We start from the raw sequence: 27,765 nt of genomic DNA, 5'->3' as shown, positions 1-27,765 counted from the left end.
CTATCGAAGAGGTTCGTTAGTTATAAAGAAGGTTTCCGAAATATAAACCGTAAGAATCAGAGGGAAGAGAGGTCTGTCGTTGAGCAGAGGTTAAGATAGGTTGTCCTACTTTTATTATAGTTAAAGCAGTTGGTAAAGGATGGGTATTTTAAAAGTTTGAGGCAAATCATAATCACCCATTGGTTTTTCTTAGTCAAATATTCAGACTCGAATCACATCAATGGAGAGACTGTGTTCCCGAAAATGAATTTCTAAAGCAGCTATTATGCCTCTTTTTTCCTTTTCCTCCTTGACTACCTATTCTCTCACTTCACCATGCATGAACAAGGCAGAAATATGGGACCCTTCACTAACTAAATTGATACACCATGTGCCTAATATAGATTCTAAAGATGTTGAAATGTCCCCCATTGAAAAATAGATCCAAGAATAACAGAGAATCTAGAGTCCAAAACTAATAACGTCTACCATTGATGAACCAACATATTCCACGCACTCTAGGGGTGTCAATTCCTAAACCGAACCGGTAAAACCGGTCGGACCGAACCGATAACAACCTGGCCGAACCGAACCGAAGCCTTATTGGTTCGGTTCGGTTCCGAGTATTGTAACCCCAAAACCAAACCGAACCGCATCGAAAACCGGATGAACCCGAAACCAAACCGAAACCGGCTCAAAACCCAAATCGAAACCGAAACCAAACCGGTAAGAAACCGAAACACTCCAAAATTCATTAAAAAAAATCAAAATTTGAATAGTTTTGTATACATTTGTATGGAAAATCGAATCCAAACTAGACCAAAAACCAAAACCAACCCGGTTACAAATCGATTTAAGAAACCGAAGTTCAACAATTCATCATTTGGTTGTTTCCTAATGGCTCCATACCGGTTTAAAAACCGATCCAAACCGAAATGAACCTAATAAATCCAAACCGGTACCAACCCAAACCCAAACCGCACCGAAACCGACACCGGACCGAAACCGATAAATCCTTAATGGGTCGGTTTCGATCACTTCCAAAGTCACACCGAAACCGGTGGAACCAGACCGAAACCGCACCAACCCGGACCGTTGACACCCCTACTCCCACCCCATCAAAAAACCACTGATCAAACGGGGGCCAAAGTGAATTGGAATTGAGCCAATATATTGGGTGCCATGTGAAGTGAGTGAAACTTTCTTAAGCTGTTGGCGTCGGCTCAGGGGCTCAGGGGCTCATGGGCTCAGGAGCTCAGGTAGGTTTAAATAATCATGGCACTTAATGGATGATTCAGATATCTGATCATATAGATATTATATAAAAATATAAAATATATGTAGTTGTTGACTTATACTCAATTGACAAACAAACAAAAAGTACTGTTAACATTGGAAGCTCCGCTTTAGATAATTCAAACTTGGTATCAGCTTATACAAACATGAAAAGCACCCATCAACATCATGCAACCCTTTCTAGCTAATCCATAAATGATCTTATTAACTTCATCTAATTGAGTTGATCACACCCGCTGGTAATTGGATAAGGCTGTCAATTTGGTTCTTAAAGTTGGTTTTGGAATAATTATTGAATAAGATAGATCGATTCTCGTATGGGTTTTCAATGGATTCAAACCTAATAAATTCAAAATTATTAGGACCCATTTAATATTTATAAACTATACAAGAATTATGTTTTAAGGGATAATATTCTCCGTGGATAAGCATAATGTCATCATCTATTGAGAACACTCTCCCTTGTTTTAATTACAAAGAAAAACTAAGAGTTATAAATTATGTTGTTAATTGTCATTACAAAATATGAATGAGGATTGAATCATTAAAGAATCATAATTGACATATTTTATTATTGAATGAGATCGGATCCTAGTTTTTGAATGGTTAAAGTAAACAAGATGATTTTGAGATTGACCCCCCTTAAGACTGGAATCAATTACCTATAATCATCTTGTTTGACACTCTTCTAATTACCAAAGAAAACAACATGGAATCAGTTTTGAATGAAGGTTTTTTTTTTTTTCTTTGGTAAAAAGCTTTGATGAAGTTTTGTAACATTTCATGATGATGAACAACCATGTCTCTCATCCCGTCCCCAACCCAAATAATTGTGTAACATATCAATAAAATACTAAACTCATAGATTATGATGAGCCCAAGGTTCAAAGTATATGGAATCACCCTTGATCTGAACTCTGAACCCTAAAAGCAATTCTTGAAATTCGATCAGGATCAAGCTTGGGCTACACCAATTAGAATTGGTTGAATCTATTAAGCTGCGTTTGGTAGTCATTCAAAAAAATATCTTTTTTCAAAAATGAAATAAAATGTTTAGTGTCAACTTTATGTTTTTTGCTTTTAATTTTTTTAGGAACGGAAAGAGAAAAAAAATTTTGTTAAAAACACATGTAGTGCATCAAACATTAATTTTTTTTTTTTTAAACAGCATTTTAATACAGATATTGAAAATCTTATTTTTAACACGGAATGCCATTTCTAAAACTGAAATGACTACCAAAATCTTATTCCAACTATTTTAATCCTATCCAAACCTCATGACCTTAATCACCACTTCACCAGCTAGAAAATTTTCACTTTTTTTTATTATTTATTTTATTATTTTCTATTGGCGGCTTAACCTTCTCAACCCCAACTCCTTACTCCAACTCGGTTTGAATTTCGGCTTTCATCCCCTATTGCTGAGAGCTCAAACCTTTGGGTGTAAAAATTGACTTCGATGGACTAATCTCGATCCATCGAGTATTTAAAGAGCTTTGTCGTCTTCTTCGTCTAGAAGATGAAGTGAGCAGGCGAAGCGTGGAGCTGCGGCTTGCGCTTTGCGAAGGCTGTCTCTCAGCAAGTCAAGCCTGGTATTAATATATCGAATACGCAAATCCCCAAACAAACTATGACGACTTGGCAAAAGCCTGAGGCCTTGACCACTGCAGAAACTTCCAATTCCACATTCCATCACGATCTACCAAGCGGTGTTTTCTAAATATATATATTTGCAGCAGATTGTTGACGAACTATCCTCGTTTCATCGTTCTTATTTCTTACCCTTCTCTGCTCAAACCAAAAGTGTGAGAAAGTGAGAACTTCAGGAAACCGGAACTTTCGCGTTCCTTCTCAAGTCTTCTCCCCAGTTTCAATCTCTCTTAGGGGGTCCGTTGTAGCTGACTCTGCTTCTTAATTCTATAGTTGTACGATGGAGACGAGTAATGGCAACCATAAGTCCTCCTCTGTCAACGCCCGGGATGATGAAATGACGGTGTTCCGGGGAAAACCATCGTCGACGCTGCGCGAGATAACAGCCCTCGCCATATGGTTGGGAGGTATCCATTTCAACGCTGTGCTGGTCATAGCAACCATCGTCTTCCTCCCCAAGTCTCTGGCTTTCGTGTTAGTATTTTTTTCCGATACACCCTTTTCCTTTCTCCGCTTGACCCTTTTTCTCATATCTACATTTTCTGTTCCCCTTTACGGTTTCACCCACCTTCGATTCGCTCCATATTTTCAGGGTTTTTGGGCTTCTTGTATTGCTTATGGTAATCCCGATTAACGAGAAGAGCAAACCCGGACGAAGATTAGCCAGGTACCATCCAGCCCGCTTCCCCTTTCATCATTTTTTCTCTTTTTGGTCTTTCTGTTATATTCCCTTTACTAACTTCATGTTTGATTCCATTAAAAGCTCTGGTTTCTCGCCCTTTTCCGTATAGGATTCTTATGTATTTTTCCCCCCAGGTTTATTTGTAAGTACGCCTGTGGTTATTTTCCGGCGACTCTTTATGTGGAGGACATTAAGGCATTTAACCCAGATCAAGCTTATGGTAAGCAGCAATTCAACCTTTCAATGCACAATCCCCTTACTTCATACGAAGCTACGTGCCCTCTGCTTGGGTTATCCTCTACTGGGCATTGAACTTGCCTGGCATACGTATCCTCAAGGTTAAAAGCAGGGCATTGTATTAAGGTCCTTGCAAACTTATTCTGAGTCTGATTACTGAGCCAAGTATTTATGGGCTCTATGTATTCTATGATTACCGAGCTACTAAGCCAAGTATTCATGGGTTCTGAGGTAGACATGTAGTAGGCACCAAGTTACATCGATACCAATTCTAATGTCGGTTGAGTTGCTCTCTGTTCCAGAACGGTTCCATTTGTTTTCCCTTAATATTTGTTGCAGTGCCTTTGGTGGGTACTACTGGGGAGACACTGCCTGAGTACCGCGATTGATCTCCATTTAGCCAAAAAAAAAAATTGTCTTCGTTTCTCTCCAGAGAATAAGTACACAGTGTGATGTTGGATATCTCACAAAAAATTGATTTTTATGAGGATTAGTGGATTGTGTTCAGTAGGGGGGAGGGGTGATAAGAAGGCTTCTGCTTTGGGGTTATTGGGAGAGATCATTTAGGTTGAGCTGTGGAAACAAACACATGGAAATTCTGTAGCAACTAAGAAAGGGAAACAGATCCATCAAAGATGAATTAAATGTTTATTTCTTTTGGGAAATTACAAGGATAGTAGGAAGGTGCCGTTCAACTAGAGTTTGGTAGGGTGTTGGCCGGGTTGTTAAGAAGCAAAAAAGAAACAGAAAAGGGAAGGATAAAATAGATAGATGGATAGATAGGAGAGAGGTTTTGATGTAAAAGAAGGTTAGGTAAGGTATTGAAATTCTCAGAAAGTAAAATTAAAGTAAATACAAAATGCATGGGGGGAGAGGGAGAGAGGCAGAGAGAGAGACCCCCACTGTATTTTCATGGAACTAATATATACCCTCAAGAAGAAAGAGTGATAATTACACCAAACTGGAATTTGGAAGCAAAGAAACTTTTGCTAACTACTGTAACTGATTTCAAGGAAGATATTTTTATTCTCTAAAATCATGCCTGTTCACTTAGTTATGTTATGTTGTGCATGTTATGTCTTTCTTTAACTTTGCTTCAAATCTGCATATTAAAGCTTGTCTTGGCTACGGCCAATGCTGCCACAATAATTTGAGCTCCTTGGTTTTAATGTTTCATCCTCTTTTGATCAATCAATGACTGGACTGAATACTTTATGCAGTCTTTGGTTATGAGCCACATTCAGTTTTACCAATTGGTGTTTTTTCTCTTGCCGACCTCACGGGTTTCATGCCTCTAACAAAGATAAAAGTCCTGGCTAGCAGCGCTGTAAGATTCACTGCACTCAAATTCCTTGAAGTACTAAGGAGCCTTCTCTTTCTCCAGTGACACATCGATTGTTGGTTAGGTTTTCCATACACCTTTTGTGAGGCACATATGGACATGGCTGGGGCTTACACCTGCAACAAGGAAGAATTTTAAATCACTTTTAGAAGCTGGCTATAGTTGCATTGTAATCCCAGGTGGGGTGCAGGAGACATTTCTTATGAGACATGATTCTGAGGTCTGTTTGTATCTCTTGCACTCCTTTCGTTTTTATTTGAATTAAATGTTCTTACTTTTTTAGATAATGAAATTTCTATAACGATCCTAGAGGTGCAATTTATGGTGAATTTCTAGTTTATCTCCTTTATCAAGTTAGATAACATTTTTGTTTCCTGATCAAGCCTTTCTTCTGAGGTTTCAATGTTCTCCGAGCCAGCCATCCCTAAATATCCAAACTGTAAAAAAATTAATAAACTCTAAAATTTAATTTTTTTTTCCTCAAAACTAGCCATCAGAAAATTTCCATACTTTTTAGAGTAAAATATGTAAATATGATTTCTTGAACTCTAAATCATGTGATTGATAAAGTAAAGCCCAAGGGCTTCCTATGGTTCTTGAGAAGGGCCATAACCCAGTATCTGCCTCCACTTTCATAGGGTCTTTGTGGCTGACTGAATTGGTCCTAGCCTCAGGATTTTATCACAAACTTGCAACCCTGAGACTTAAACCAGTGTTTTCATGGTGGTGGCCAAATTTTTACTAGCACCAGGTGACAGTCCCTCTTCAACAATAACTGCACGATCCAAACCTTCTATTATTGCTGCTGGAGCTTCTCCATGCCTCTTAAGAAGAGCATTGTCACAAAGTGACCAAATCTAGAATGGCACAAAAAATTGTTTGCCTCTATACAAGCTGCAAAACCAAAACGTAATTTCCCAACTCAGTAAACCTCTGAACACTTGCTTTGTTATTCTCTTGTGACCTTTGAGCACTATGAGCTTCCCTGGTTACAACCTTCCTTTCAGTGATTAATCTAGACTTTATTGGGTTTTCCCTTTCTTTGCCTGCTTCTCCATGAATGGAAGATAATTAATTATCCACACATGCCCATTAACAATAGACCCCAGATAGTGGCTTATGTTTATCGAACAATCTCACCCTTTCTTGTTTAGGATCAGCTGGGATCAGTCTTATCAAATAATGGCTAGGAAAAAACATTTACTTGAGCGACATCCTCAAGTCTATGTCTATTAAAGGTTGGTTTTCGCTTATTAATTTAATTTTTTCAATTTTTATCTTTGGGTTTTGTTTGGTTATTTTATAGATTGCCTTCCTTAAGAAAAGAAAAGGATTCGTTCGCCTAGCTATGGAGGCAGGATCACCTCTAGTTCCAGTTTTTTGCTTTGGTCAGGTATCACTTCTAATGAAAGGTGTATGTGGTGCTTCAGTTCTGTTCATGTTCTCTTGTTTTGGCCATTTGTTTTATGATTTGCATATGGCATCTCCCATGTTTGTGGTACTTCACTATAATTTTATTTTTTTGTATAACTGGACCATCTTATAATTTTCTGTTGTTTCAGTATGTTGTCTCATAGTTTTTGGTTGCTTGACATCAGTATATGGTCATGTAGACCATAATTTTGCTTTACCAATATGAAGATTCCACCCATTTTTCTCCTCAGTAACACAAGTCAATCCCTGTTTATGGTTTATGCACAAGGGCAACCCCCATGTTGTTGTGGACTTAAAACAATTACTCTTGTCATTGTTTCTGAAGATGCTGGAGACTGTAAAAGATTTGAATTTGCATTTGTTGTTTCCTGAAAATGGAATAATATATCTTTGCTTTCGTTGTCGACTTTGCAAGTGCAGTCAAATGTTTACAAGTGGTGGAAGCCCAGTGGGAAGTTGATCCAGCAACTTGCTAGAGTTCTCAAGTTCACCCCAGTTGTCTTCTGGGGAATTTTTGGGTATGATTGTGATAGTCCAAACTTTTCTACTCTCTTTGTCAAATATTTTCTTGTACCATCTTTTAATTGAAGATTGAAGACATTGGTTCTGCCATTCTAGTAAGTTGGAGATGTTATCAGGAGTAAGCATATTTGGGTACTTCTCATCATGCATTTTGATATTAGTTTGTAGCATGTTACCGTGTTGCATTGTTTGAGCTCATTATGACTGAAGCTTGCAGTTCTCTTTATAGTCCCCCGACTTCATGCAATTTAGAGGAGGATGAAGGCAATTCTGATTGCCCATTTGAGGGCAAAACCTCCAGTTGTAGTGCCTGTATCTGCTGCTTTGCCCATGCCTCAGTAACCGTGCCCTGTATTGTCTAGGGCTGTTGTTGAAATTAAAAAAAATGGTAAATTTAAGAAATCAAGAGAAACTGGGCAGAAAGCCCAAGCAAGTTGGCCCCATACATATGTCCTGACATACAAGTTCCCTGAATCCATCTCTCATTTGATTTCCTTTGCTATTTCAGATCACCTGTGCCATATCCACATCCCATGCATATTGTGGTGGGGAAACCGATTGAGCTCAAGAGAAATCCACAACCCACAACGGAAGAGGTATGAATGCTCAAGCCCTATTCTTGTTCCATATACATATTCCCTTGCTTAGATGCGCGCGTCTCCCTACTTTCTCCAATCAGCCTACTTCATTATGTACTTTCTAATCCTTCAATCTACAAAGCAAGGACCATGTTGCTGCCAAAAACAGAATCTGTTGAAGCATGGTTTTGTTGTCATGGATTGGAAAGCTAAAATTCGATTACATTATTGTTTCAAATCAGCCATCTAAAGTGACTTTTGAGTTCCGTTTTTGTCATCCCCTAGAAGATTCACTACAGACCAGAGCAGACACAAGAAGTATCTCATGTTGTTTTTTTCATCTGGCAGGTCAATGAAATCCACAGCAAGTTTGTTGAAGCCATGCTAGAGCTTTTTGAAAAGCACAAAGCTATGGTTGGTCAAGCTGACCTCCAGTTGAAAATTCTTTGATAGAAGCCTTTCTTTATGTTTCCTAGACTTCAAATTCCATGCATGAGTATGGTCATCTGCCTGTATTTGTATGTAACGATTGAGACATTGAATCAGAAGTCTTGACTTTCCCACAGGTTTGTTCTCGATTGTCATCAAAACTTCTGATGGGAGATTTTCAGTTTTCCATCTCAAAAGACTGGTCTGTTAGTGTAGGTACTGCTACGTATATAAATGGACGGGGATCCACTCACTGTTAATGTAGTATCGAACACTCCCCACTCGCCTCATGTGTAGGTGTGTCAGAACCACTGTTCACATGGAAAGGGGGGATCGGGTTCGAGACCTCCTAATACAATAGATTTTTATCTTAAAGGGACCAGTCTGTTAAGTGGAGGTGTAATGGAAGCCTTTCTTTATGCACGTAGGGGAGGGAAAAATAACTGCATCATTGTTGCCATGGTGCATGTTGGATGAGGCTGAAATTTTGTGGACAACTGTTAAGGTCCTCTAATCAAATTTCAAGTTTCAGACCAATCAAATTGGCCATGTGGCAAAAATAAAAACGTTGAAAAGTATAGAGCTGCCAAGAGGATGCACACGAACGCTGAGTTACCAAGTGGAAACATGTCAATAAATAGGAACGTATGTATTAAATTTGAGTCTAAATTTTGACATGACCAATTTAAATCATTCTAATTATCCAATGGATAAAATTGCCACATCAATCTCCCATGGTGGGACAACTAAAGATATCTCACGGATGAGCACATCCATAAAACCGTTTGTATTCAGAAGGTAATAAATACCAACACTTTTTTTTTTCGTCTTATTTTCCCCTTATCCATTAGGTAACGCTGATACCCCAATTTGGTAGAAGGGAAATAAAGACTAAAGCAAAAAACCAGAATGGAAATTTTCTTCTAATCCGATTAATGATACCTTATTACTAGAAAAAAATAAAAAAATAAATAAATAGCTAGAACGAAAATTTTATGTTACTTTCAAATGGAATCCTTCTTAAAATCATTTTCATCCTCCTATCTTTATGTTGTGGAACTCACAATAATGAGAAAAGGCTCTCTGAGTCCAAGGCATTCTTTGTGCCAAGACACATAGGTATTGCTCAAAGATATTTTCTCCCTTGAAAAAAAATGACAATATACGTATCTTGCTGTAGGATGCATCTTAGGCTCATAGAACACTTACCCTCTAATAATTTCACATCAACCAAACACCCAAATCCAAAACCTCTTTTATAATTTCTTTTCATCTAATTTCACTTCATTTTACCACCTTTTTTTTTCACTTTAATTAATTTAATTTCATATCCCTTCTCTTCCCTTCCCTTCCTATCATACATTCATACTATGCCTCTCTTTTTTTTTAATTTTACTTCACTCGATTTGTTAGAAGTTTAACTTTTGTTGTCTACCACAACCATAAGGCTTCGATTCAAACAGGGCCGCAATCCAGATTCCAGAATGTAGACTTTGCAGATTTCACAGCAACAAAGAGGTTGATCACCAGTTTATAGGTCATGAAAAGTCTTCAGCAAAGATAATCACAATTATTCCACCATTGTACAGCTTCAAACAGAACTCTTCCAGCCAATTGCTCACACCTTTTCTCTCCCCAACTTATATATATATGTATGCCATTTACATTATCTTCACTATGGTTAATAAGACAGTGATCATCAGTCATCCTTTGTAAGAACTACAATAAAACGAAATTGTGACGATCAAATCCCAGGTCCCTAGAATTATCAAAGGAAAATGAAAAGACGGATTAGTCTTCTTGATGATCTTACTACAGAAAGATATAAATAAAAACAGCTTCAGACAATGTCTAACCCTGTCCAGAGCTCACTCTTTCATCCCAAGCTTTACATTCTGAACTTTAACTGATAGCTGTAGTTTCTGCTCCTCGATATCTTTCAAAACTGAGAGCAGGTTTGCTCGATATACTTCACACTTGTGATTTGCACGGTCTAGCTCTCGAGACAGTTCCTGAATTTTCTTGTCCTTCTCATCCTACAAAAGATGGTTAACAGAAATTTTCGTTATGTAAAAGAAACCAGATCATAGGAATATTCAATTACAAGATGAACAAGTCCGTACTGGTAATTCTCAAAATGAAAATCAAAACAAAAAAGTGGTGCAAAACCAGATTGAATAGTATTAAAAATGCTGTTTCCACTAGCCTATCATCATTTTAACATTAAAAAATTCATCAGCAAGGTACAGGCAACAATATCATGGAAAAAGAACAGGAGACCTAATAAGCATAAATCCTTGTCAACAGTAACATAATATGTGAGGGACTTCAAGATAACATCTTATCCCCATATCACGTATGTGTATCAATGTCTTTTCCTGTGCACATCTGTGCCTGTAGGTGTCTTCGTGAATATGCTGTATGTGTTCTTGGGCTTGAGTTATAATCAACAAGACTAACTATGGTCACTGCCACTTTCAAATCCAGGCTAAAATCGCATGTCCAATAGGGCCATTTGTAAAACAGCTTTTCCACGATTCATCACAAGATAATTCCTCTTACAGGCTCCAAGGATGGTTGAAGTGATTCAAATCAGAGGAATACGGAGACAAGTATGTGTGCATATGAAACATGAGATGAGGCAATTATCAATAAAACCAAGATAAGTTGATATCAATCAACTCTAAGAAAAATCTGCATTTTTTTTCTAACCATAGGAGAAAAAATACAAGATCATCTGCTAGAAAATAAACAGCAATCAGCTACCACTTGAAAGGAGCTCAACAAATACAGCTGCCGTAGTTGTCACGGCATTGCCTATGCAGCACAGGAGTCCATGCTCTTTCTTGGGTCCAAGGTAATGGCATGCTTATTGAAAGTTGATGAAACTACGTTGATTTATTTTTATTGCTTTGTTTTCCAATGAATATGCTTATATTATATCATATACTTTGTTTATTATATGTTGATTTTCTCATATTAGGTCATTACTAGCATACTCGATGCAGCTTCCATGCTGCATATAAGGATTAATTATATAAAATTATCATTGCTATATTGCATATAGTCCTATACTGCACGCCTAGGCAAGCAACTTGTCGCCTAGGCACCCCTCCAATGTCATGGGTCACCTTTGACAACTATGACAACAGCAATATCCTGCAGTTACATAGGGTGTATTGGATGCTGATGCTGTCATTTACTGGAAAATGAAATTATGGACATTTTGCACAGATAACACAAGAAGACTGTTTTGATAGGAAATCACCTTGTTTCCATTATTAAAGACAAGCTAAAAATACCACCTTTTCAGAAATAAGAAATGCTAAGGAGAATAAGCGACTGTCATCATCTCTTCTCTGCAAGTTGAGCTGCCAGGGTCATGACAGTCAAATGCCCAATACGACTTCTGAGGAAATCAGGCTTAGCACTACAGGTCACAAATTACTAAATTCCAGGTATGGGAAACATCCTATAGCACTGTCCTTGAGAAACATTTATTAAATTTGGTGGGTCCCAGTGCAGGGAGATATCCTACAATTCAGGCCGTAAGAGCTATGTTAAAATTTCATCTAAGACACCAATCAAGCTGTCAAAGCATTTCTGTGTATTGTTTTGGCCTACAAGTGTATGCCTGAAAAACCCAATTATAAAAGGCACCAAAGGGAAAAGAGGCTTCTCTACATAAGGATTCAAGAAAATCAGAACCAGATGCAACGGCAACCATTCAATCTAGAGAATTCTTTCTGGAGTTTCCACAACCACCAGATAGATTATTCCTTTTAGAAATTTTAATATATACGTTCTGCCTTATTTTAAAAGCCCTTGTGCAGTGAGAACTACTCACTGCATGTAAGCCACATGCCAAACACTGCCATTTGATGACTTAATTTTCACTCTAAGAAATTATAAGGCAAGTATTAGTAGTTTAAATAACCAAAAACCACCATCTGAATAATTTAACCTACTTCATACCAATTCACAAAAAGGAAAATAAATAAATAAATAATCGATGACTGTATGGTACAATGCTATTCTAACATGGTTAAGTAATCCCCATAAGTTAGTAATTGAAATAAAAATAATAATTACCACCCAATTACAAACATGATGACCAACAATATGACAATTACATAGAGTTGAATGGACAACTGTGAGTAATATAGCAATTATCATCACCCTAACTGGTTTGTAGGAAAAATGATGATGTTCTATGTACGTAAACTTCTCATTATCTTTTACTAATCATTCAATACAAATTCTGTGAAATTCTTTATAGTGCCTTAAAACAGGTGGGAAAATGTTGAAAATATATCCAATTAGAGCAATTTTTTAAAAGAAGAAAATTATGCTTCCTCTGGAGTGCTGAAAATCCAAATAATCATATTAATTAGACAAAATGGATATTCTTCTCAATCTACTGAGGCCTAAAGCTTAACGGTGCACAAGTCAAGTCTAGGAATAATGAACAACAAATTGAGATTTCTGAAACTCTCAACTGTAATCAAATAAGAAAATACCCAAAAAGGAAAACAAACCTAAAAAGACAAAAAAATTAGGTGTAAAGGTTCTCTGAGCCAAAGGTGTACACTACACCTCCTCACATGTATTATTTTATTCATTTTAAGTGAAAATAATAATAATAATAATAAATAAGAAATAAATGTGAGGGTGTAGAGTACCCTGCTTGGCACTTGCTCAGAGAACCCAATCCTGGAATTTAGAAATGACTTTCTTCCAAACAAATAGTTATATAGTAAAGTTCATAACTCGATCACAAACAAACTCTATATAGAACATATCAAAATAGTAAAAAAAAAAAAAAAGAAGAGGAATAATTGAAAAAATATTTGAGGGGTAGGTGACGCTAGGGGAAACGAAAAACCAAATGAAGAGAAACATTTCAAATTAAAGAGCAAGCAGAGAAATGAATTCACCTGAGTTTGTGGCTGACCAGGAACCCAATGACCCTGACTTCCATCTTCCCGGCTAGTTCCATTGACCAGTGGGAGTTTCCCACCATTCTTTTTAGCAAAGGCAACTTTTCTGGCAGCATCTTGTAAAGCACCCATAGCCACATGATAGATTTCACTGTTTTTTACCCCTTCATCTACATATTTAAGGGCTTCCTGACGCAAATTATTGTAGCGTACAGTAATAGATTCTCGAGAATTCAGCAGATCACTGGCACGTTCTTCTAATATAACCCCACTTTTGGCATTTCTAGTCCATCTTTTCAAAATATAGTGTGAAGGAAGGGTTAGAACATTAGTGACCCTAAACACAGTCAATATGTGTCTGCAAAGAAGGCCTGAGAACTCAAACATCTGGCAGCTACAAGTTGCCTTCATCTCAAGAACATTGAGTCTAACGGCATAAGCCTTGTGATCTTCTCCATACTTCGCTACCCGATATGTAGTCATTAACCCATCATCTTCAATTTTGGTTGCCATGAAAGTAAGAGTCTCAACCAACTCCTCTTGAAATTTCATAAATAACCTTTTAGTGTAAAGCTCAGCAGCTTGCTTCTCCATGGGCGATGGGGTCTTCAAAACAGGGGCAGTGTTCATTGTATCATAATCAGCTTTCACCTCTTTCTCATGCCGGCTCTCCAGTGCCTTCTCATACTGCTTAATTAACAGCTGTAAAGTGGTTGAAGCATTCACATACCCATCAAAATAAGAGTTCATACTGTCACTCCTTTGTGCTATAGACATTTCTGCAAAGAATGTGTCCCGTAAATACACCGGCACCCACTGCCTGCGAGCACTGTATATTGCTTGAAGCCAATCATGCTCCCGGAGACCATACCTATCAATGAGGGCCATCCAACAAGATTCAAACTCTTCAATGGATTCAGCCAGATTGACACATTTGTGGAACTCTGCTTCAAAAGTTGGGTGTTCAAGATACAAATGAGACAACTTCTCCTGGCCTTCTTTAAAGATGTGCCACTTGCAGAAACGGTGCCGGGTCTCTGGGAACACCTGTGTAACTGCTGATCGTATCACCCGATCATGATCAGTAGTTATCGATACAGGAGCACGTCCTGACATCGCTGTAAGCCAGGTCTTGAAAAGCCAAACAAATGATGCTTCAGACTCATTTACGAGGAGAGCACAACCAAACAGTACAGGCTGGCCATGATGGTTTACACCAGTGAACGGGGCATAAGGCAAACGATATCGATTCGACCTGTACGTAGTGTCAAAGGTAACTGTATCACCGAAGTAAGTATAGTTAGTTCTAGCCTTTGGATCTGCCCAGAAGATATTGCTCAAACAATGATCCTCATCACCCTGGATGGCATAGAAGAATGCTGGGTTCTGAGCATGCATGTGCTTCAAATAATCCAAAAGGATCTGGGTGTCTCCACCAAGGGTCCTCTGGCGACTACTTCTCATATAATTCCTGCAGTCACGCTCGGTGAAACCAACATTGCTAATTCCACCATATTCTTTAACTAACACAGACATAATCCCACTCGGACCAATTCCAGCCCCCTGCAACGTATCAATTAAGGATTTTGCGGAACCGGAAACATGCCTGTGGGAACGCAGGCAATGCACCTTATCTGGTGGGACAAGCTCGTGATTGTGTTCCTTCTCGAACCCAGACACAACCCATTTCCCAGATTCTTGTATCTTGACTACCAACATGGCCTTGCAACCAACTCTGGTCACCGCCCGGGGCCGTTTGACCTTGCCATCACTGCCAGGGCGATCTTTCTCAACTCTAAACCCTTCCTTGGCGCACACAAAGGATCTCTGTATGATCGCTCCATCCCTCCTGGAGCGACGGGACATGCTGACACGGGTGCTAAACCCGACCCTCCTAGCATAGGAATTGTAGAAGGCCTTGGCGGCCTCTTCAGACTCAAATTCCATGCCCTCGTAAGGTTCAAGGTTCATGTCACTCTCGGAGATGTACAATTCCCTGCCAGTGGAACCTTCCAGCATCTCATGGTCATCCTCATCAACGGGATGCTCGATGTCCACGGCGTCATCCGCCAAGCCCATATCGAATTCAATCACCCCATTTTCCATGTTCAAAGGTTCGAATTCCATGGATTATTATCGACAGTTTATTTTTCCTGCTATAATCCAAAATGAAATACAGGCAACTGAAGCATTATACAGAATTCACACCCCAAGATAAGAATATAACTGACCGTTATCTTGATCCAGACACAGCCACGAGCTCCACCGGATCTTAGCAAGCAAAACTCTCAGAAGAGAGGGTTCAGGAAAGGGAAAAAAATGCAAACTTCTAGGGATTTTTATACTTTTAATGACAAGATAATAAGAAACTAAGTGTCTAGGGTTTCATCCGAGAGATTACAAGAGAGATGAGACGAGGCAAGCGAGAGAGAGACAGAAAGAGAAAATTATAGAAGGAAACCGTAGAATCTCAGGACCCCAGAACCGGCTTCCAGCGGTTTTCATTCTCTGCCCTTTCCTCGTGATTCCAAGAAAAGGGTTTCTCTTTACCGAGGAAACATTGAGGGTAGTTAGCAGCAGAGAGAGGAGAGGAGGAAGCAGGGCCGGGGGTGTGACCATGAGAGAGAGAGAGAGTTGAGAGACGACACGAGCGTGCTGCGACGATGAACTGTAGGGCAATGATCCAGTATTTGACTAAAGCAGGAGACTGAAGTCCCATAACCGTTGGATCAAGTTGTGATCGGACGGTAGAAAGATGCGTGAAATATGGCAATGGCGACGGAAGGGCGCGAAGGAAGAGACTAGGGCTCCGTTCGGTAACGTTGAACAGGGACGATGTTTCGTGTTGAAAGTAGAAATTTTTAATATAACGTTTCGTGTCAAAATGTTTTGTTTTTTACACAAAATTGAAACGACAAAACTACATCTTATCATTCCGTCAATTTTTTTGTCTACCATTTTTTTTTTTTTTTCACTTTTTTTTTCTTAAAAAATGAAATACACCATCAATGCACTAACACTTTATTCTGTTTTTTAGTTCTCACAGAATGAAAAAACTCCAGAAATATTACCAAACACAGCCTAAGTGTAAAGGACTGTATGACAATGCTTAGAAGGGGGAGGGAAAAAAAAAAAACTCTCTACCGCCACTACCACGCGAGAACAAAAAATATACTTTTATCAAAATGCATTCTATACTCTTTTTTGCAATTTACTATACAATACTTTTTTATATAGAAGTATACCAAATGAACAAAAACATAAAATATTATTTCTAACTCGGAAATACTAATATAGTGTTACTTTGCCGGGTATGCCCTCTCAGCTCCCAGTTGGCCATCTTAAACTTAGATTTCTAAGATTATGAATATCCGATCCCTTGCCCAATCCGAAAGGCTGCCTAGATAACACCTAATCTTAATCTCAATTTGATACAAACTATTGAATTAGAGATGGGATATCACATTATAATAACTAGTTGTCCACGTAGGTGCACAGTATCATCACTAAGAATGAAATCTCTATGATGAACAATCATGGACTCTGGGAAGGATTGAATGTAACCCTGCACGAACCCGCAAGTCCTGAATGGGTTTAGAAGACAAATATAATAAATCTTGGGATATTTCACAACTGCAGATCTTTATGAAAATTGGAATCATCATTTGTAAAGGATACATGACAGAGAAATGTAAGTGGCATCACTCTGAGCAATCCTTTAACAAGCTTCTTATCACTGCTATAGTTCTTAGTTCTTAGATATATAAGAATAGATGATGACCAGCAGCCAATCAGCTCTGAAGTTGCCTTCCCACATTACAATCTCAATGACTGTTTGGTGAATCCGAAGACAGTTGCAATTCTCCTTGAGCAGCAGCCATTTTTGCACATCTACGATTGGCAACTCCGAAGAAACACATAAATTAGTCCATGTAGCCATGCCACCAATAGACAGTCTCTAATTGCATAGATGATTTGGAAACAGAGACTTCCACACAGATAAAATGGGAAATCAAATGAGGACGCTGTGAATTGCAGTGCAAAATTAGGAATGATGACCATGAATAAGTCAGGATTCCTCCAAGGCAACTGCAAATCGCAAGTGAGAACTATACAGAAAAACAAGGAAGTTAGTTATTTAGCATAAACAAAAAAAAATGCAACTACTGCCTAGAGCTACAGAACAGCCAGAATAAGTCATTACACAACAAAACAGAGAGGAAAAGATTCTGGGTATCAATGTTTCATATCCCCAGCCACTTACTTCTTCTGTGATAATGCAGTATGTGTTCTTAAGGTAGATGACAAGTATGCAATGAATTCAAGACAGATAGCTGTTCCATGGTTCTTCTTCTATTGTCCACAACTACTGCATAGTATTTGAGGCATGGCTCAAGTAGTCCTCCACTGGTCAACCAGAACTCTATAAAGGAAGTCATCACACTGCCACCACGGATTGGATCCACTGTCAAAGCCTATTATGTCAGGAAACGACCAACCTAAGAGCGCCGTCCAACTGTATGAGACTGAAGACGCTGAGTCCAGATCCCCTTCACAACATGCAAGCAGTGCTGCAGCAATCCCAGAAAGGTAGAACGGTTATGGAGAATATGATTAGATCACATGTGCTCTTATCAGTGCAGAAGCAGCAAGGATTGCCTAGCACAGCAGAGCGGTAGGATGTTATATATACTATTTAGAGTAAACAACAGATTCCAGGAACATACCTACAAACACAGAATAAGATATCAGATTCCACAGTAGGAATCAGAAAACAATGACCAAGGGAAAGAAAACCCAAAAAACAAAGAAATTCTGAACAACTTGTTAAGTGAAACAATAGGGACAGAAAACAACATAATCCCACCATGAATGCCATCCCATCAAAATTCTCCAAGAGTGAGCAAAGAGCTGAGATGTACTTGGCATGCACAAGCAGAGGCCTAGATCTTCCCCTCATGCCAGAGAAAAAAATAAATAAAGTAAAATAGAACATAAATTAAATCAACAAGATGGAAGAAAACCATTCAATTGAGCCAAGTAACATAAAAGAATGATGAAGAAATTTTTGCATAGCTCGAAGGCAAAGGAAGTCACTTCCGCAATTTTTCCAACCATTAGACTGACAGATGTGCTTTTAGCTTATACTTTCAGTAGACAAAGCTTGCAGGAAAATGTCCCCTTTGATTCTTTATTTTCTGCTCCCCGTTTTAAATGAAAACCAATTTACTTTTCAAGATAAAAATTATAGATGTTCTGATGTTCAAGAGATTTCAGATTAAAATCTTGGCATATGTCATAGGAGTCTCTGTAGATAATCCTTGAAGCCGAACCCAACTCCTTTGCAGGAGATGAGTGGTGCCCATAACAAATATTTTCACCACAACAGGGTAAAATGGAAAAATAAAAAATAAAATTATGAAACAAATGCCAGTATTAACAGATCCAATCCAAGTCCATCAGAGAAAAGAAAAGAAGTATAATATGATACCTATTGGAGGCGCGGATATCAAGTTCTCACAAGACAGAGTACCTGCCCGGCTGGGCTGTACCAGGCAGTGACAATGACTGGTTCGTGAAGTCCTCCAGAACACGCTTTACTTCTGCTTTTGCCCTCTTTACAGACTGTTCAGTAGGACCCTCAATGAACAAATAGAGCTTCCGCTCCCCAGGTCCTGGGACCCTACCTGGTGGATAATATTGCCCCCTGGTAGTTATAGCAGCCCCAGTCCATTCCGAGATTGGACCCAAAGTGTCCTTGTGAGTCACCTTCCATCGAGCATTCTGAGGAAAATCGTTGATCTCAAACTCTGCTTCATAGTGTTCAGGCAGTGCATCAGCCTGGATTTTTGCAAGGTTATGCTGCAGATTCATAGCAGCTGCTAATGCCGCTGCTCGAGCTGCTCCATCACCTGGTCCAATGGGCAGAGTCGCCCCAGGTACCACTGATGCGGTGCCTGGTATACCCAAACCGGCACCAGGGGGAGATACAGGTAGTCCTCCATTCAGCAATGATGGGGCTGCTGAGACTGGGATCGGCATTGAAGCTACAGTTATCCTGGAGGATGCAGCTATGGCAGCAACTTGAGCAAGCGCAAGCTGCGCTTGCTGAGAGATGTCACCTCCAGCCTTCCGAATCCCTTCATCTTCAGAGTCCGAATCTGACTTGTCTTCCTCAAAACCATATTCTCTTGCCTGTGCTTTCTTAGCAGCTTTCCTCGATTCATCTTCCTCTTCATTAAACTTAAAACCACTGCCACCATAACCAGTCCCATGAGCATGCTCAAGTCCCTGATTCACTTTCGCTAAAAATCCATCAGCGAAAGCCTTCAGATCAGCAGGAATAGCTTGCTCAGAGAGTTCCAAAGCTTTTACAAGATCTGGAGCATATCTTGCATCCTCTTCAGAGATAAAGGTAATAGCACAGCCTTTCCGGCCAGCACGACCTGTCCGACCAACACGATGCACATAGTCTTCATAGTGGTTTGGAACATCATAATTGATTACCAGCTCAAGCTCCTTCACATCCAAGCCCCTCGCAGCGACACTAGTTGCAATCAAGAGATTGCAGACATTCCTCTTGAAATCAGAAATGGTTGACTCGCGATCAGTCTGATCCTTAGCTCCATGAAGGGATAGGCAAGGGTAACCATGCTTTAGCAAGTCCCTAAATAAAGAATCGCATTTCTCTTGTGACTGGACAAATATCAATATTTTCCCTTTCTCGTACCACTCTCCCAGTAGTTCTAGCAGCCTTAAGAACCTCTCACCATCTGATCTCATCTCAACCAACTGCGTTATATCCTTGTTCACAACACTCCTTCCCCCAACCTGGATTTCTACAGGCTTGTTCAATACTTTACGAGCCAGTATCTCAACCTGACGAGGAAAAGTAGCCGAAAAAAATACAGTCTGTCGGTCTGGTCGGGTATTTTGGACGATCCGAGTAATCTGAGGTTCAAATCCCATGTCAAACATTCTATCTGCTTCATCCATAACTAGGTATGTAACTCTTCGGAGATTAGTAGTCTTTCCTCCACTCGTACAAAGTATATCTATCATCCTCCCTGGAGTGCAGACAACAATCTCAGCACCTCTCTTTAATTCACTTATCTGCTGGGCAACCCCAGAGCCTCCATAGACAGGAACACAGTTAACATTAAGCATCTTTGCAAACTTCTTGATATCACTATGGATCTGCTGGACAAGCTCTCTGGTAGGAGCCATTACAAGCCCAATAGGCCCATCTCCAGGAACAACAGGTGGCTGATCCTTGATATGCCTCAACAGTGGCAAAACAAAAGCCAGGGTTTTACCAGATCCAGTTTTTGCGATACCAATGCAGTCCCGACCGCTCATAATTATTGGCAGTGCCTGGGCTTGGATGGGCATTGGCTTTTCATAGTTTAGTTTCTTTATAGTATCCAATATTTTACTAGTCAATCCAGTCTGGTTCCATGTCTTAACAGGCTTTGGCACATCTTTCCCATGAATCTTCAACTCAAGTAGTTTTCTGTAGGTAGCAACATCCTCATCTGTCATCTTTGAGATCTCCTTCACTTCAATATAGAAATTCTTCCTGAAAGGGGGATACTGGATCTTTGAGTGGTCAACTACAGATAATTTTTCAACCTTAGTCTTCTTCACCCTTTTCATGAACTCAACATCATCTTCATCTTCACGTGGAACTTCATCATTCTCATTATCACTATAATCAGAATCAGAATCTTCACCAGGGATGATCCTTCCCATAGCTTTATTTGTAACCCTTTTGGACTGAACACCATTAGTTTGCCCATCTTTCTGATGCTTCTTAGGATCTGACTTTTTATTATCCAATTTAGAGGAGCTCTCTGAGCCATTCAGCTTCTCAACTTCAGGCAATACCATTGAATTCATGAAAGCATCCAATGGGTCTATTTCCTCATCCCCATTGGCTTCTTCACCTCCATTTTGTGTGCCAGCTACAGCAGTCCCATTTTCAGAGTCAACCACCATAGCATCTCCACTTTCACCAGCGGACTTGCCATCTTCATCCATGTCCATATCCTTCTCAGATTTCACTGTAAAAACAACATCTTCATCATCAGACTCCCCTTCCAGGGTCCAGTTCTTACTGGATTTCTGGACATCAGCATTTGCCTCTCCCAGGTTTTCTCTCTCAGATTCTTCCTTCTTCCTTTTCAATTCCTGCCATTCCTGAACCCTCCTCCTCCGCTTATCCATTTCCTCATCAAGTTTCCTCTGCTCTTCCTCTAAATCTTCTTCCCAGCTTCTCTTCTCTTTGTTCTCAGAATAATCCTCACTCCTTTTCCTTCGGCTATCATCATTGTCATCTTTGTCCCTATCTGATCGGCTGCTGCTCCTTTCCCATTCTCTCTCCCTATAATCATCGTTCCTCTTACGCTTTTTTCTGTCATGGCCCCTGCTTTCATCTGCATCTTTTTCCTCATCTCTATCAAGCTCCCGACGCTTTTCCCTCTCCCTGGTCCTCTCCCTCTCCTCCCTCTCTCTTGCCCACAGCTTTTCTCTTTCTCTCTCCTCTTTTTCCAGCTCCTTTTCTCTGATCTGCCTTTCTCTATCTCTCTCCCTCTCTCGTTCTTCCCTTTCTCGCTCCCTTTCCTTCTCCCTGTCTTTCTCTCTATGCCTCCCCCTTTCTTTCTCCGTCTCCTTATCTTTCACCCTCTCTTTTGTCCTCTCTCTTTCCTCATCTCGATGCCAACCTCTATCCTTCTCTTTCTCCCTGTATTTGTCCCTGTGCTTCTCCCTATATCTGTCATCAACACTCCTCTCCCTCACCGAGCGCCGACTCTCCCTGTCTTTCTTCTCAGAATCACGATCACTCGCCCTCTCCTTATCTCTGTACCTGTCCTCATTTCTTTCCTTGTCCCTTTCTCTGTCACGGTTCCGGTCGCTCCTCTTGGAATCCTCCTTCCTATCTGATGAATCCTCTCTCCTGGATTTGTTTTTCACCTTATCCATTCCCACTTAAGACTAACCCAACAAAAACTATCAATAGATGGATAAAAAAATAGAACCCTAGAATTCCAAATTCCTGTAATTACACAACTCTTCGAACTGCAAAACCCTGGAAGCAAGTTCGAGTCACTTCAGTCCCTGTTGATTTTCATATAAACCCACACAGATTGCTATCAATGCCGAAGAACATATCAAATTTCACAACATCCCCACTTAAAAAACAATGGCGAAGCTTAAGTAAAACTATAGAGAATAATCAATAACAGAGAAAACCAATAAGAGATTGAAGAAGAATAACTATAGAACTTACCTTTCTGAAGAGAGGAAAGGATCCTCGGCGAAAAGCTAAAATAATTTTCTATGGACAAACAGGAAATCTCCTCTCGAAGCCCTCCTCCCTATCTCCAACCTCCTTCGTCGCGAAGGTGTCAATCGCCGAAGTGCTGAAGTCATTTACAACATCTTCCACAGCACTCACTTTATTCTTTCACTTTCTTTTGTGGCTTCGTTCTCCACGTCTCCCATATCAGCACGCAAACCGGACTGGTCGTTAAGAAACTGTTCTAACAGTTAACAACCGGATAACTGAACCAATTACCCCCAAACCAGACCGTTTGGGGTTGTTATGAGGAGGGGAAATGCACTGAAGCCCTTAGGGCCAAGCCCATGGTTTGAGGTAAAGATATCGCCTGTATCGGTATCGCTAATCTACAATTTCAATGCAATAACAACATTAAACTCAGTCTTATCCCAACTTGATTAGGTGAATTACATGAATCTATACAAAGCATAAAAACCTATGGTTCCAATACCGTGCCAATAGTAGATCAATGAAATGATAGGGATCAAGGTAAAACAGTCAAAAAACCCAGGCAATACCATGTACTAAAACTATGAGACTGAACTTATCAACTGGGGCTTGGTAGAGGGTTATCTGAGCAAGCAGTATAAGGAGCGAGGACTTAAATCATAGTATCAGGATCTATGTTGAACCCAATCAATGATAATAACAATCAGCCAATATGGACCATATAGGAGGATTTACCCTCATAAAAAATTAGACCATTTTGTCCTCGGTACATCGCTACCATGTCAGGTATTTTTCCATTGACCCCGACAATAGTGTATAGGCCTCACTGCATTTCAAGAACCCCTCCAAAAATTTAACAGAAAATTTCCGATTTTTAATCTTGTATAAGTGACAAACAACATGTAAGTCTCCCAAAAATCCCGTTTGCCCTGTTTGTCAAAATTTCCTTGAGATCGATCATTACTCATATGTTGGTGCAGTGTCCTTTTAAGACCTCCTGCTGGAGGGCTTCCCTTGTGCAAATAGATGTATCTACCTTCCAAGGTTCTACATTTAAGGACTGGACTTGGTCTCTTTATAAAAGGGATGTCGTAAACCAATGGGCATGATCTCCCCTATGGGTAAAATGGAAGTACCGAAATCAAGTTTTCGGACATTTTGCTCCGAAACTCTTGGCCACTATAAAAACCTAACTTCCTAGTAGCTTAGGGCTTGGTTGAGCAGGCGTTCTTATGGTGGATGTGGTGCGGTTATCAGTAGAACTAATGTTTTATTCTTTGAAGGCTGAAGCAATTCGGTATTTACTACTTCTTGCTTTAACCGTGTTTTTATCAGGCTTTAAGGCTGTGTTTGGTAGCTAAGAGAAGAAAAAAGTACAATTTTTATACTTTTTTCCTTGGGTTAAGAATTTTTCCTTACATTTGGTATGTCTTCACCCATGGAAGATTTCTCTTTTCAAATTCTAAATTCCCCTTGGGAATTGTGAAATTTTCTTTTGTTCTCCCAAAAATTTTCTTGCCAATAATACAAGAAAACATGAGAAAATATAGAAACATAATAAGACAAAAAATGAATGATTACACAATGATTTCCTATGTGTCTATCTCTCTCTTAAAATTTAATTTTTTTTTTGAATTTTTTTATTTTATATTTCTTTTCTTCTTTTGGTAACTAAACATACATACTCTTTTTATTTTCTCACCATTTTTTCTCTTTTCTTCTCTTTTCTTTTCTTTTCTTTTCTAGATTCTTTTTTCTTTTCTTTTCTTCTCTTGGCTACCAAACATAGCCTAAAAATATTTGTTTAAAGTCAAACAAGTATGTAGCCCACTTAAGGCCTAATTACAGCCTGAGACCAATCAAGCGAATGATAATCCTATTATGCCCACCCAAGTTAAGCCCGATTAACTAAACGGGTAATCACGGTGTAGCCCTTGAAATTGAGCTTTCCCAACCAAGTGACACCTCTGCTCCCATAATCCCATTGGTGTTTTAGTGGAATAAATTGTTTTCCTTTTGAACCACCCCAAACCCTCCCCCCTAAAAAAAAAAAATTTGTCATTAGAATTTGGGTTTTATTCACATCACTCTAGATCTTGATCCAATCTGAGATACATGGTATCCAAAAGGGTCCTTCTAAGCATTGCTATCCATGTGATAAAGGATCTCCCACATACATCTCAATGACATATTAACTTAGTCCAAAATAAGTAAAAAAAAAAAGATGGCCCAAACTCTAATTTTAATTTCCAATAAAATTTCCAAAATGCCTTCAAATGGAGATGAATATAAAATACAAATTTGCAATTTTGTTATTTAACTATTTCCTCTACATTTTAAGTTGAAATTGTATCAATGAGATGTTTGCCTTAGTCATCTACGACATGGGTTAAACCATCCATACCACGGGGCAAAGAGTGAAACATTATATTTTACTAGGCATGGTGATGGGGAAGAAAACCCTATCCAAAATATAATTTTGAATCCAATCAAATTATGTAACACTTGCTATAGAATAAATTAAATAATCCTGAAGAATTTGATCGTATACCTCAAAAGACATTTAGATCCATCCAATCTCTTTATTTATGGATCATCTCTAAAGATTAGAAAAAGGTGATATTTTTCACCCAAAAACAGGGTGATATTGGATAAACCATAATCAAAGAAAAAATTCCACCAAAAAAAAAAGAGCAAAGAAAAAATAAAATAGTCTAAGCGGATAAGCCATAATGAAAGGAGTTTTGGTTCGGTTCGGATTTCGGGTCGGATTCATTGAGAACCCAACTGATAACAACTGAAGTTTATCATATATGACCGTTACAACGTAAAAGTCGATTCTACGCTCGACATTTGAATTTCAAACTGGATGCCGTTAGACGACGAGCATGAATTCAGCACCGGCTATAAAAAGATTTGGTAGGTTCGATGTCCTTCAGTAACTAGGTTTTCTCATCTCTGAGATATTCTTTTGTGAGATTTTCAAATCACTGAATCCACCAACGGCTATAAAAATGATCTTGTAGGTTCCGCGTTCTTCCGTTACTAGTTTTCAGAGATTCTTTTGTGAGATTTGAGACAAGAATCAACTCCGAGAGAGAGAGAGAGAGAATGGAGAATGTGTTCCGAGAAAATCAGAAATCTGCCATGGATGCATTCGAGAAGCTGGAAAAGGTCGGAGAAGGAACATACGGGAAAGTCTACAGGGCACGAGAGAAAGCCACAGGAAAGATCGTAGCCCTCAAGAAGACTCGTCTCCATGAAGACGATGAAGGTGTCCCGCCTACCACTCTAAGGGAAGTTTCCCTTTTGAGAATGCTCTCCAGGGATCCCCATGTCGTCAGGTAACACTTTCTTTTGGTTTCAATTGGGGTTTCCTTCTATATCGATTAGCATGATTTTCTTGTTCTTCACTTTATTCTGCTTCTGTTCTTGATGTTCTTCTAGGGTTTCATCTCCAGAGATTTCTTCTTTATTCAATTAATTTTTTTTTATTACTTGATGTTCTTCTGGGATTTCATCTCCGATGGTTTTCTTTTCTTCCATGTTCTTGTGTGATCGATTTTCCATTTTGCTCCAGTACCCCTGTTTGCCAAGGAAATCGTTTCTTTTTGTAATGCTGAAGCAAATTTTCTATTATTGTTGGCGATCCTGCAGGTTGTTGGATGTAAAACAAGGCCAGAACAAGGATGGGAAGACAATTCTCTACCTGGTTTTTGAGTATATGGATACTGATCTCAAGAAGTTCATCCGAACCTTTCGCCAGACAGGAGAAACCATGCCCTCTAAAACTGTCAAGGTATTAAAGCAACAAACATTAACCACAATCAGATATAAAGAAAGTCCTTTTGTTGGAGTAATTAAGGGGTCTAGAGTACAAGATCATAACTGACTGAATTAGTAATGGTTGATGTTTCTTTGTGATTCTTAATGCAGAGCCTGATGTACCAACTCTGCAAGGGCGTTGCCTTTTGCCATGGTCATGGAGTGTTACACAGGTATTCCTCCTCTCTAATGTATTCTTACACTGAATCCATTAATTCTCAATTAATCTCTATGTTCTATTGTTCAAATATAGGGATCTGAAGCCTCACAATCTTCTGATGGATCGTAAGACAATGATGCTTAAAATAGCAGACCTTGGACTGGCTCGAGCAGTCACTGTTCCACTCAAGAAGTATACTCATGAGGTATACACTTATTACTAGGATTTATCTTTTCAATTTCAGAACAAAGAACCCAGTTATTTTGTCCAATGCAGTTAAGGAACTCAACTAATAAACCCATGGTTGCAGATCTTGACTCTGTGGTATAGAGCTCCAGAAGTGCTTCTTGGAGCTACCCATTACTCAACACCAGTAGATATGTGGTCCGTTGGCTGTATATTTGGTATGATTTCCCCCTTTCTTGAGAACCTTACTTCGCAAGAACTGTCACTTTTTTACAATATTTAGTCTGATGGATCTTGCTCGGCTTTATCCATATTTTAGCTGAATTGGTAACAAATCAAGCACTGTTTCCTGGAGATTCTGAACTGCAACAGCTCCTTCATATTTTCAGGTTGAGTTATTAGACCACATATGATTTTTGCACTGCCTTTCTTAACTCTTTACATGTTGGAATGCTGATGGTTTTCCATTCTGGTGCAGGTTATTGGGTACTCCAAACGAAAAAGTTTGGCCAGGAGTAAGCAAACTAATGAACTGGCATGAGTATCCCCAATGGAGCCCAAAAAATCTGGCCTCGGTCGTTCCTAATCTGGATTCCAATGGACTAGATCTTCTCTTGGTAAGTGGCTCCAGAAGACAACATCACCAACCTGGCAGATTTAAGTACTTGATATCCATTTTTAGGACTTACTGACTTGCACAACTATTATGTTTGGTTGCAGCAAATGTTGCAGTATGAACCCTCAAAGCGGATCTCGGCGAAGAAAGCTATGGAGCATCCATACTTTGACGACCTTGACAAAGCATACCTCTAAAAAATTTGCAGGTTGTGCTTGAAGCATTACCCTCCAATGATTCAGAACTAGCTAGCTACAATTTTTTCCTGATGTATTTTGCTTTCCTCAAGCATTGTTATGTGTACCATCACGACATGGTTGAAATGACATTTTGATCTTTCCAACGTCCAGTATTTGCCTATGATTCCAGTGATCCCTAAATGCAAATGAAATTGCCAAATTTTCCTTCAATTTGCTAGTTGCTAGTGTGTGTTTGGTTTAGTTGATTGTGAGATGGTTGAGAGAGCTTTTTCCCCCCTATACACCTTATGCAACACATAAAATGTCTTTGGCTCCTTCCCAAAAGGTTTGCTGCTTATTTACAATGGGATGTTGGCTCCATTATTATCCCCATTAAGTTGGGATAAGGTTATGATTGTTT

At 39.3% G+C, this 27,765-nt stretch overlaps 4 protein-coding genes across 13 annotated transcripts; 2 read left to right on the top strand and 2 right to left on the bottom strand.

Moving 5' to 3' along the window:
* Window positions 1-2,703: 2,703 nt before the first annotated feature.
* Window positions 2,704-8,285, top strand: LOC122072874 (diacylglycerol O-acyltransferase 2D-like). 2 transcript variants are annotated; one of them, XM_042637297.1, is made up of 9 exons: window positions 2,709-3,399; window positions 3,518-3,592; window positions 3,742-3,827; window positions 5,065-5,171; window positions 5,251-5,406; window positions 6,493-6,579; window positions 7,041-7,138; window positions 7,651-7,738; window positions 8,069-8,285. In XM_042637297.1, the coding sequence occupies exons 1-9, from the start codon at window positions 3,206-3,208 to the stop codon at window positions 8,168-8,170; spliced, it is 993 nt and encodes a 330-aa protein (XP_042493231.1). In that variant the 5' UTR covers window positions 2,709-3,205; the 3' UTR covers window positions 8,171-8,285. The 2 variants fall into 2 exon arrangements, with proteins under 2 accessions (XP_042493232.1, XP_042493231.1); XM_042637298.1 differs by lacking the exon at window positions 6,493-6,579 and having other exon boundaries at window positions 2,704-3,399.
* A 1,364-nt stretch (window positions 8,286-9,649) lies between these two features.
* LOC122074058 (protein FAR1-RELATED SEQUENCE 5-like) lies at window positions 9,650-15,759 on the bottom strand. 2 transcript variants are annotated; one of them, XM_042638863.1, is made up of 3 exons: window positions 13,087-15,759; window positions 10,006-10,185; window positions 9,650-9,908 (listed from the first exon to the last, which is right to left on the bottom strand). In XM_042638863.1, the coding sequence occupies exons 1-2, from the start codon at window positions 15,214-15,216 to the stop codon at window positions 10,018-10,020; spliced, it is 2,298 nt and encodes a 765-aa protein (XP_042494797.1). In that variant the 5' UTR covers window positions 15,217-15,759; the 3' UTR covers window positions 9,650-9,908; window positions 10,006-10,017. The 2 variants fall into 2 exon arrangements, with proteins under 2 accessions (XP_042494797.1, XP_042494796.1); XM_042638862.1 differs by having other exon boundaries at window positions 9,650-10,185.
* A 955-nt stretch (window positions 15,760-16,714) lies between these two features.
* On the bottom strand, window positions 16,715-22,798 carry LOC122074489 (DEAD-box ATP-dependent RNA helicase 42-like). 8 transcript variants are annotated; one of them, XR_006138975.1, is made up of 5 exons: window positions 22,379-22,798; window positions 18,581-22,206; window positions 17,957-18,038; window positions 17,354-17,816; window positions 16,715-17,198 (listed from the first exon to the last, which is right to left on the bottom strand). XR_006138975.1 is itself a non-coding variant. In XM_042639339.1 (3 exons), exon 2 carries the CDS (start codon window positions 22,069-22,071, stop codon window positions 18,607-18,609), a length of 3,465 nt encoding a protein of 1,154 aa, XP_042495273.1. In that variant the 5' UTR covers window positions 22,072-22,206; window positions 22,379-22,797; the 3' UTR covers window positions 16,715-17,816; window positions 18,581-18,606. The 8 variants fall into 8 exon arrangements, 1 of the variants encoding a protein (XP_042495273.1); XR_006138979.1 differs by having other exon boundaries at window positions 17,354-17,660; XR_006138973.1 differs by lacking the exon at window positions 17,957-18,038 and having other exon boundaries at window positions 22,379-22,797.
* A 2,516-nt stretch (window positions 22,799-25,314) lies between these two features.
* On the top strand, window positions 25,315-27,575 carry LOC122073126 (cell division control protein 2 homolog D). The gene is made up of 8 exons (XM_042637659.1): window positions 25,315-25,722; window positions 26,036-26,177; window positions 26,315-26,376; window positions 26,457-26,568; window positions 26,674-26,767; window positions 26,869-26,938; window positions 27,028-27,166; window positions 27,270-27,575. The coding sequence occupies exons 1-8, from the start codon at window positions 25,490-25,492 to the stop codon at window positions 27,360-27,362; spliced, it is 945 nt and encodes a 314-aa protein (XP_042493593.1). The 5' UTR covers window positions 25,315-25,489; the 3' UTR covers window positions 27,363-27,575.
* The last annotated feature ends 190 nt before the right edge of the window (window positions 27,576-27,765 follow it).

This window comes from Macadamia integrifolia, chromosome 3 (assembly GCF_013358625.1).
Source record: "Macadamia integrifolia cultivar HAES 741 chromosome 3, SCU_Mint_v3, whole genome shotgun sequence".
NCBI lineage: Eukaryota > Viridiplantae > Streptophyta > Magnoliopsida > Proteales > Proteaceae > Macadamia > Macadamia integrifolia.
The sequence above is the reverse complement of the archived record's forward strand: the minus strand, read 5'-3'. Positions and strand labels throughout refer to the sequence as shown.

Coding starts and splice junctions, on each gene's coding strand:
- LOC122074058 (XM_042638862.1), bottom strand. CDS start 15,216: ATGGAATTCGAACCTTTGAACATGGAAAATGGGGTGATTGAATTCGAT. Junction 10,186..13,086: donor CTGGTCAGCCACAAACTCAG/GTGAATTCATTT, acceptor CATCTTTTGTAG/GATGAGAAGGACAAGAAAAT.
- LOC122072874 (XM_042637297.1), top strand. CDS start 3,206: ATGGAGACGAGTAATGGCAACCATAAGTCCTCCTCTGTCAACGCCCGG. Junction 3,828..5,064: donor TAACCCAGATCAAGCTTATG/GTAAGCAGCAAT, acceptor TACTTTATGCAG/TCTTTGGTTATGAGCCACAT. Junction 7,139..7,650: donor GTCTTCTGGGGAATTTTTGG/GTATGATTGTGA, acceptor TTGCTATTTCAG/ATCACCTGTGCCATATCCAC.
- LOC122073126 (XM_042637659.1), top strand. CDS start 25,490: ATGGAGAATGTGTTCCGAGAAAATCAGAAATCTGCCATGGATGCATTC. Junction 26,377..26,456: donor GGTCATGGAGTGTTACACAG/GTATTCCTCCTC, acceptor GTTCAAATATAG/GGATCTGAAGCCTCACAATC. Junction 26,768..26,868: donor GTCCGTTGGCTGTATATTTG/GTATGATTTCCC, acceptor TCCATATTTTAG/CTGAATTGGTAACAAATCAA.
- LOC122074489 (XM_042639339.1), bottom strand. CDS start 22,071: ATGGATAAGGTGAAAAACAAATCCAGGAGAGAGGATTCATCAGATAGG.